The 10,245-nt window shown below is 40.8% G+C and overlaps 1 protein-coding gene across 1 annotated transcript; it reads left to right on the top strand.

Annotated features, from left to right (window-relative positions):
* Positions 1 to 782: 782 nt before the first annotated feature.
* On the top strand, positions 783 to 5,393 carry LOC148192160 (uncharacterized). Its single transcript, XM_088100023.1, has 7 exons — positions 783 to 1,468; positions 1,514 to 1,723; positions 1,829 to 1,974; positions 2,317 to 2,696; positions 3,192 to 3,455; positions 3,723 to 4,149; positions 5,089 to 5,393. The coding sequence occupies exons 1-7, from the start codon at positions 783 to 785 to the stop codon at positions 5,391 to 5,393; spliced, it is 2,418 nt and encodes an 805-aa protein (XP_087956149.1).
* Positions 5,394 to 10,245: the final 4,852 nt, after the last annotated feature.

The raw sequence follows: 10,245 nt of genomic DNA, 5'->3' as shown, positions 1-10,245 counted from the left end.
CACTCGGGTGCAAGGACGCCTGTAGCTACATGGTTCATACAGTCCGGACAGTCGTCTATTATATATATATATATTACTATGATGAATTATGTTAAATTGTATGTTGTGCGTGTGCATTGAAATGTTGAATGTGTATGTTGGATGTATGAATTAAATATTATAAGCTTACCCTTTCGTTTTCATTGTGTTGTCAATTGTCCATGTACGTTCGTCCTGTTTTGCAATGATCATCCGTTGTGGATGTGAGCAGATGGTGGTACGTCCCTGGAAGAAATGCTGGAAGAAGAAAATTTGAATGAAGCTAATCTGGTGGAGGTAGAAGTAAAGGCCGAGCCTTAGAGCGCTCGATAGATTAGAATTATGAATTGTTAGCTTAGTTGGACGTTCGGCTAAATATTTTGTAAAGCCGTTCGTCCTAATTATCCCTGAACCCTATTTTGAGCGTACGTTATTTGTATCTAAAACCGTTCGTTATTTAGCGCTCGTTGTTTTGAGTTGTATATTGAAACTCTGCAACCTTAAGCCGTTCGGCTTTTGAACTCTGCTTTATTAATGAAAAGACTGCTTATTTACTGTTAATTGTAATTAATTCTAAATTATGGTAATTACTATATTTTGGGATGTTACATTAGTGGTATCAGAGCAGTTTTGTTCTATAAAAAGGACACTGTAAGATATGGGTGCACTGTGTTTTTGCTGTGTGCTTATTATATGTTTAGTGAGTTATTGTTTTTAACTCTTGAACAATTCTAACGCTCGTTTTCTGATGAACCAGAGAACCTATGGCGCCTAGACTTCCTCCTCCCCCACCGCCGAATGATACTGACGCGTCCAACAACGCTAGGCTGTTGGAATCCGTGATAGATAGGTTGCAACAGCAGAATAATACTCTGATGGAACAGAACGCCACTCTGATGCAGCAAAATCAGAACGCCATGCAGATTATGGAGGCCGCTCGCGCCAGTTCGGAAGCCACGCAGAGGCAATTGATGGACATTCTTGCTGCTACCAGAGGCACGCCAGGAGCGTCCTCTTCCAATGCCACCCAGCCCACTACGGAATGGAGTTTGGAAAGTTTTCTACAACATCATCCTGCCAAGTTCAATGGAAAGGGACTTCCGGATGCAGCGGATCAATGGCTAAGGGACATGGAGAGGATTTATGATGCCAAAAGGTGCCCAGACGACAACCGTTTGGCATTTACGGAATATTTATTAACTGGTGAAGCTAGCCACTGGTGGACGAGCGCAAAAGCTCTCTTGACGGACGCCCAAACTCCCATCACTTGGGAAGTGTTTAGGAATAAATTTTATGAAGAATACTTTCCAGATAGCGTTCGGTTTGCAAAAGAAGTGGAGTTTCTTCAATTGGTCCAAGGAGGGATGTCTGTTTCTGAATATACGAACAAGTTCAAACACTTGGTTCGTTTCAACACAATGGCCACAAATGAAGAGTGGCAGTGCCGGAAGTTTGAGAACGGCTTGAGAAGTGATTTGAAGGTTATGATTTCAAGCTTGTGCATACGAACGTTTTCTGCCATGGTGGAGAGGGCCAAGGTGTTGGAGAAGAACATGGCTGAGGCGGAAAAGCACAAGAAGCAACATCAGGGTGTAAGGGGACCAATCGTAGCAAGGAATAATACCAGTCAGAAGAGATTCCCTTACGCTCGTCCAAATCAACTCACGAACGCAAGCGGATCGCAAGCATTGGTTCCTGCCGGACAGTATGGGCAGCAAGGTGGTATTACTTGTTTTTAGTGTGGAGGGCCGCATTACCGTTCGTCATGCCCTCAGTTGGTGGGTGGAAAACATTGCACTCGTTGTGGAAGGAATGGACATGTAGCGAACGAGTGCAACTCTGGAGGTCGAGCAGTAATGAGACCACCAAATGCTGGAAGGAATCAGCCGAGAGGGGGACGAGCTCAAGCAGTGGGACGAGTGTATGCGATCACTGGAGCGGAGGCAGCGAGCTCAGGTACGCTCGTCACTGGTACCTGCTTACTTCATGGAATATCTTGCTGTGTGTTGTATGACTCGGGGGCAACACACTCCTTCATCTCGAAGGCGTGCGTTGAAAAACTGGGGTTAGCAGCGAGTGAGATGCAGTTTGACCTGGTGGTGTCAACACCAGCCGCTGGTGAGGTTAGGACGTCTACCATGTGCGTTAGATGTCCTATTGAGGTAGAAGGGCGTAGATTCAAGGTAAATCTCATCTGTTTGCCTCTCAAAGATTTAGAGGTAATTTTGGGAATGGATTGGCTGAATACCAATCGCATTCTCATAGATTGTGGAGCTAAGGAGTTAATTTTTCCTGAAGAAGACGAAGAGGAGTTGGGTGTGACGCTCGGTAAATTAAAAGAAGACATTATGGAGGGCGCTGCTTGTTTTCTCATAATGACGCATGAAGACCAAGAGCTGGGAAAGTTGAGGCAAGAACGAACGTCCGTTATTGGCAGTAAAGAACGAACGTTCGTTATTAGCAGTAAGGAACGAACGTCTATTTTGGAGGAGTTTCAGGACGTTTTTCCAGAGGAAATACCTGGGTTACCTCCTGTTCGGGAAGTTGAATTCACCATTGATTTGGTGACGACAGCCGCACCTATCTCAGTTCAACCATACCGGATGGCGCCTGCAGAGTTGGTTGAACTTAAAAAGCAGATCGAAGAGTTGATGGAGAAGCAGTTTATTAGACCGAGCGTATCACCATGGGGAGCGCCTGTGCTTTTGGTGAAAAAGAAGGATGGCAGCTCTCGGTTGTGCATAGATTACAGACAATTGAACAAGCTGACCATCAAAAACAAGTACCCGTTGCCAAGGATTGATGATTTGTTGGATCAACTGCATGGGGCAACGGTATTTTCAAAGATAGACTTGCGTTCGGGATATCATCAGATTAGGGTGAAAGAGGACGACATTCAGAAGACAGCGTTTAGGTCTCGTTATGGACACTACGAGTATGTAGTGATGCCATTTGGAGTGACGAACGCTCCTGCAGTGTTCATGGATTATATGAACCGCATCTTCAGACCTTACTTGGACAAGTTTGTGGTCGTTTTCATAGATGATATTCTCATCTACTCTAAGACACAAGCCGAGCATGAAGAACACTTGAGGGCAGTGCTGAGCGTGTTGAGAGAAAAGGAGTTGTATGCAAAACTGCCCAAGTGTGAATTTTGGATGAATGAGGTACAGTTTTTGGGCCATGTGGTCTCGGCTGAAGGTATTTCAGTGGATCCTTCTAAGGTGAGAGCAGTGTTGGATTGGAAGAGCCCGCGTTCGGTCACAGAAGTGAGAAGTTTCGTTGGGCTTGCTGGCTACTACAGACGCTTCATAGAGGGATTCGCCAAGATAGTGGCTCCGCTTACCCAATTGACTAGAAAGGATCAGCCGTTCGCTTGGACTGATCTGTGTGAGGAGCGTTTCCAAGAGTTGAAGAATAAGTTGACGAGCGCTCCAGTTTTAATTATTCCGGACACGACCAAACCTTTTGAAGTGTACTGTGACGCGTCCCATCAAGGGTTGGGCTGTGTGCTTATGCAAGAGAGACGAGCGGTAGCATACGCGTCTCGTCAGTTGAAGATTCATGAACGCAATTATCCAACGCACGACCTGGAATTGGCAGCGGTCGTTTTTGCACTGAAGATTTGGAGGCATTATCTTTACGGATCGACATTCCAAGTCTTCAGTGATCACAAGAGCCTCAAATATTTATTTGATCAAAAGGAGTTGAATATGAGGCAAAGACGTTGGTTGGAGTTCTTAAAAGACTATGAATTTGAGTTGCTTTATCACCCTGGAAAGGCCAATGTAGTGGCGGATGCTCTAAGCAGGAAGGCAGTGTATGTCTCGTTGATGATGGTGAAAGAGCTTAGTTTGGTTGAGAGTTTTAGAGATCTAAGGTTGCAGTTTGAGTTGGAGCCGAACAGCATTAAGTGCTGTAACCTTAGAATATCTAGCAACATCTTTGATCGGATTAGAATGAAGCAACGAGAGGATGAAGAGCTGGTGAAGATCTTTAGCGCGCTCGGTTCAGAACGAGCCAAAGAGTTCAATGCTGGGACGGACGGCCTACTGCGTTACATGGGTAGGACGTGCGTTCCCAATGATGGCGAACTGAAGCGGATCATATTGGAGGAAGCACATCACAGTCGTCTTAGCATACACCCCGGTATGACTAAGATGTACCAAGATCTTAGACGCTCGTTCTGGTGGCCTGGAATGAAGAGTGATGTCGCTCGTTTTGTGGCATCTTGTTTGACCTGTCAACGTGCAAAGGCTGAACACCAACGACCAGGCGGCTTGCTTCAACCATTGGAAATTCCAGAGTGGAAGTGGGACAGCATTTCTATGGATTTCGTGACCCATCTACCACGTACGGTTCGAAATCATGATTCAATCTGGGTAATCGTGGACAGATTAACAAAGAGCGCCCACTTCCTAGCAGTAAACTTGAAGATGTCAATGACAAATTTGGCTAAGTTGTACATCAAGGAGATCGTTCGTCTTCATGGAGTGCCTGCAAGCATAATTTCTGACCGAGACCCGAGATTCACATCTCGGTTTTGGCAATCGTTACAAGGCGAGTTAGGAAGCAAATTGCAGATGAGTTCAGCTTATCATCCGCAAACGGACGGCCAGTCTGAGAGAACCATCCAGACGCTGGAAGATTTACTGAGGACGTGCGTCCTAGATCACTTGGGCGCCTGGGATGAAATACTGCCGCTAGTGGAGTTCACGTACAACAACAGTTTTCAAGCTAGCATTGGTATGGCGCCGTTTGAAGCTCTCTATGGAAGGAAATGCCGAACGCCACTTTGTTGGTTCCAGGAAGGAGAGAACGTGCTGACTGGACCTGAACTCATCCAGCAAACGACTGACAAAGTGAAGTTGATCCAGGAGAGATTGAAGACGTCCCTGAGTAGGCAAAAATCTTATGCGGATAGAAGAAGGAGGCCATTGGAGTTTGCTGCAGGGGATCACGTATTCTTGAGACTCAACCCAATTACTGGAGTAGGCAGAGTCGTTCGTCCAAAGAAGCTGTCGCCAAAGTTCATAGGACCGTACCAGATTTTGAGAAAAATTGGACCAGTAGCTTATGAATTAGCATTGCCATCTCAATTATCAAATCTACATCCGGTCTTCCATGTGTCTCAACTCAGAAAGTATATAGCCAACCCCTCTCATGTCTTAGAACTGGAAGACATTCACCTACAACCGGATCGAACGCTGGAGTTGCAACCAGTTCGTGTTGAGAACGTTCGCACAAAGTTACACAAAGGGAAGGACGTTCGTTTAGTAAAGATAGTGTGGGACGCTAAGACTGGTGACTCAACTTGGGAAGTAGAGAGTGCGATGAGAGACTTGTATCCACACCTATTCACGGGTAAGTTTTAAATTTTCGAGGACGAAAATTTTTGTAGTTAGGGAGAATGTGAGACCCTAAAAATTTCTCTGTAAATTACCTGTCACATCACCATTAATGCACCCCTCAATCCATGCTTATCTCATTTTAAAACCCATTTCCAAATCTGATAAACTCTCTGACATACACTGAAACCGCGCCCCTCATTCTCTGAAAACGCACATGGCTTCACATGCACACACGCCACGTGTTGCAGAAGAAGCTTCCAGTTCAGAATTTAGTGGGCACGTGTCAGCTTGGGGTACGTTCGCTCAAACGAACGTGAATTTCACAAAACTGGATTTCCTAGAATTCTCTCTCTTACCTGCACCACTCATCCTCTTCCTCAGAACTCAAATCCTTCATCTTCTCCAACCTCTCTCTAGAAACCCTAAAACTTCTCTCTACTGTTACTCATTCATCTCTTCTCCGTTTAACATTCAGAACCGTAGGAACGTTCCTTACGCCGTGAACTTCATTTTGGTCCGAACAACTTCAGATTCTGTTGACGGTAAGATTTCCAACTCATAAGCTCGTTTCTGGAATTCCTTCGAACCCAGATTCAGTTACATGCAAGGGCTTAAGTTGATATCGTTTACGTTTCTTTGGTTAGACTTAGTTGAAGAGAATAAGAAAGATCTTGGAGGGTAGAAAACCATAAGTTGGGCAAGTCCAAGTGATACTATTAGAACGAACACTGCTATCCAGGTAAGGGAAGCTTATATGTTTAATTTATACTGCATGTTGTATGATCTGAGTTGTATGTATGAAAATTTTGAAGTTTGAGCTGTTATGAACGTTCTCTGATATCGTATATGATTTCTGGGTTGTTGAACTGTATGTTGGTTTGATACGTATGAATGATGGATGAATATTGTAATATATGAGTTATTAATATGTTGATTGTTGAATGTGAATTAATCTGGAAGTGAAAGTTATAAAGTTCATAGACTTGAGAATCATTTGAAGTATAAAGTATAGGTTAAAATGTTGAAATCTGGAATTTGTTAAGTTTGAGAAATCTGAAACTGAAATCATCCCCTTTGATAAATGACGCTCGTCATCGTACGGTCTTAGACCGTTCGGTTTCCCTTAAAATCACTTAGAATGGAAATCTTTCATTTGGAAAGAATTCTGCTCGAGAACGAGCGTCCCCATATGGATGTCTGAGCGTTCGTTCAGCTCAGCTGTTATAAATAATTGAAACTTTATAAATACGTAACGCTCGGTCTTATACCGAAGCGTTCGCCCTTATAGCGTTCGGCCTTCTGTCGAACGTTCGTTCTTAATAGCGTTCGGTCTTACGTCGAACGTTCGTTCTTGATAGCGTTCGGCCTTATGTCGAACGTTCGACCTTAGTAGCATTCGGTCTGATACCGAAGCATTCATCCTAAACAGCGCTCGGTCTTATACCGAAGCGTTCGTCTTAAACAGCGCTCGGTCTGATACCGAAGCGTACGTTCAAAATAGCGTTCGTTCCAACATTTGAATATTTATCCTCTTACGTTCGTTCAAATACTGGCATCAGTTCATTTAATTGGTCAACCAGAGAGTTACGTCCGTCCATCCAGTACTGTATTTGGACGTTCGTCCTATCTTCTTCAAAGGACTGAACGTTCGTCTTTTTGTACTCTTAAAGTTAAAGATGAGATTGATTATGAATTATGATAAATTACAGTGCGAACGTTATATTAAGTGATTTTATGATTATGGAATTTGAACGAGCGTTCCAAGGAGGAACGTCTCAGATATGTGGAATATTGAATTGGTAAAGTATGACTGTGGTTAGCTAATGCTGGCTTGGTCCATCCTGATATTCCGTGATACTCATCTTCACGTAGAAGGGGGTAGTCATGTGTGGGAATGGTAGGAGGTTCTATTCCTTAGGGGTACTTTGGATAGGGCTAACCTCGAGTGGCAGCTGTTGAGTGTATCCCAGTTACTACATCACTCGGGTGCAAGGACGCCTGTAGCTACATGGTTCATACAGTCCGGACAGTCGTCTATTATATATATATATATATTACTATGATGAATTATGTTAAATTGTATGTTGTGCGTGTGCATTGAAATGTTGAATGTGTATGTTGGATGTATGAATTAAATATTATAAGCTTACCCTTTCGTTTTCATTGTGTTGTCAATTGTCCATGTACGTTCGTCCTGTTTTGCAATGATCATCCGTTGTGGATGTGAGCAGATGGTGGTACGTCCCTGGAAGAAATGCTGGAAGAAGAAAATTTGAATGAAGCTAATCTGGTGGAGGTAGAAGTAAAGGCCGAGCCTTAGAGCGCTCGATAGATTAGAATTATGAATTGTTAGCTTAGTTGGACGTTCGGCTAAATATTTTGTAAAGCCGTTCGTCCTAATTATCCCTGAACCCTATTTTGAGCGTACGTTATTTGTATCTAAAACCGTTCGTTATTTAGCGCTCGTTGTTTTGAGTTGTATATTGAAACTCTGCAACCTTAAGCCGTTCGGCTTTTGAACTCTGCTTTATTAATGAAAAGACTGCTTATTTACTGTTAATTGTAATTAATTCTAAATTATGGTAATTACTATATTTTGGGATGTTACACTTTTCATGATAAAGATGTTGTTAACCATAAACCTAATACTATGAAACTATTTTTCAATTAACGTATTTAAATTACACAGATTATATATAGATATATGATAAAAAAAAATATTGACACATACTTATTGAAGAATTGCTGATGCAGAAACTTAATCAGAAATGAAACTTATTGAAGAAAGTATATATTGGAATAGAAACACAGCCACTCACGTTTCAATCTTGTTGGCAATCTATTAGGGTTGACAACAACACTCTTTTATTCTTATCCACAATTTCATAGGAAACTAATGATTAATAAAACGACCCTCATTCGTTACTCAACACAAAGAGATAGTCATTAATCAACACAAGAGATAATAGGTATGATGCCATGATGGACAAAGTTCATTCCTCTCCTCCCTCTGTAGCCTAAAAAATTAGAAATATGAATTTAAAGAGTGTAGTGTTTAAATATGCACAAAATTAAAATTTATTTTTATTTTAAATGTGAATTTATATATAAACTTTAAAATTACATAAATATTTTAATTTTTTTATTAGTTTTCTTTTATATATTACAGGATATTTTAAGTTCAAATTGAAATTTGTAAAATAGTGTAAGTTTTTCAAACTTACGTTTGAAAGATCATTTCACAAAAAAAAATTAACATAACATCGAATCTTTTCGATATTGTATTTCAGTTTTTTGATAAAGGATATCTAGATAAAGTAAATTTTTTTTTTTCAATTTTAACCATGTATTAGAAATTCAGTTATGAGCCTATCTCAATCCCACAAAACTTACCATATTAGAAAGTGAGTTTTTAAGCCTAACTCAACCCACAAAATCAGCATGTAGGGTGAGGTTCGCACTCACTTATAAACTATGAATTGGCCTTATCTCTAGCCGATGTGGGACTTCCAACACACACCTCCCTCACGTTAGGATAAACTCTAATCATGGCTCTGATACCATATTAAAAAGTGAGTTATAAGCCTAACTCAATCCCACAAAATCGACTTATAAGGTAAGGTTTGCACTTCACTTATATATTATAAATTGGCCTTATCTCTAGTCGATATGGGACTTCCAACACCATGCTTATATACTTCTGAAATAACTTTAAATTATATACAAAATCAAAACATAAAAACTTTTAAAAAACAAATAAAGAAATAAGCTTCGATTTTGATACCCAACCGAAGTCTATTCATTCTCAAATTTTAAAATAATTCAAATTTCATAAAACGTGAAAAGGAGAATAGATTTTTATTATGCGAAACAACCAAAGTCTATTCAATTAACTTTAGTCTCAGGCAATCGAAGACTGTTCATTGAAATTTCAAAATTAATATAAAATTATTTAAAACCTGTGAAGTGTAACATCCCAAAAATATAGCATAAAACTATATATAGGAGTCATCATTTAATAATATAGTAAATCAGTTACTGGAAATAAAGTTAACCTTACAGTTATTACAAAATAACCATAAAATTTAAAACTTTACAAAAGTCCTACACTATTCCAAAACTATGTACATAACCGAACGATTATTACCAGGTTAGGATTATAACCCAATGGTTCATACAAAACTATTTACAAGACCGAGCGGTCTTGTACTAAGCCGAGGGGTCCACTCCTTCCAAGAACTGCTCCACCGAGAACTCCTCTCCAATTGCTCACACCCACATGGTGATCATTGCAAAAGAAGAACCAAACAAGAAACATGGACAAAAACAAGAAATAAGGGTAAGCTAATGTAATTTACTTGTATATACATACATACATTTCGCACAAGTCCAAACAATGCAAGGCCGAACACTACAACATACCAAAACCGAATACAAGCAATCATATACAAACCGAACACTCAAGTAGTTATGACCGAACACTATAAATCATGCATAGACCGAACACCTGACTTGACCATCCGAATTGTATGAATGTGTAGCTACAAGTGTTCCTGCACTTGTGGTGGTGAAACAACAAGACCCCCATCAAGCTACCCCACAAGGTTAGTCTAGTGAAGATTACCTCGATACCTTGAGGTTAAAGGACCTCCTACCATTCTCACACATGAGTTACTCCTCTCTACTTGAGAATGAGTAATCACAAAATATCAAGATAAACACTAGCTTAGCAGGATACCCACATTCATACTTTACAATTCAAATACCATCCACGAGACATTCCTCCTTGGAATTCTCTTCCACATTACTTGAAAACATAAATCCTCATTAATTAACATAGCATGTCATTCACCAATCATATTCTCACTCATAAGAC

The sequence above is a fragment of the Vigna umbellata genome, chromosome 10 (assembly GCF_029865625.1).
Source record: "Vigna umbellata cultivar VRB3 chromosome 10, Vumbellata_1.0, whole genome shotgun sequence".
Lineage (NCBI taxonomy): Eukaryota > Viridiplantae > Streptophyta > Magnoliopsida > Fabales > Fabaceae > Vigna > Vigna umbellata.
This window is presented reverse-complemented; position numbering and strand designations above follow the sequence as displayed.

Coding starts and splice junctions, on each gene's coding strand:
- LOC148192160 (XM_088100023.1), top strand. CDS start 783: ATGGCGCCTAGACTTCCTCCTCCCCCACCGCCGAATGATACTGACGCG. Junction 1,975..2,316: donor AGCGGAGGCAGCGAGCTCAG/GTACGCTCGTCA, acceptor TTTTTCCTGAAG/AAGACGAAGAGGAGTTGGGT. Junction 2,697..3,191: donor AGCAGTTTATTAGACCGAGC/GTATCACCATGG, acceptor AATGAGGTACAG/TTTTTGGGCCATGTGGTCTC.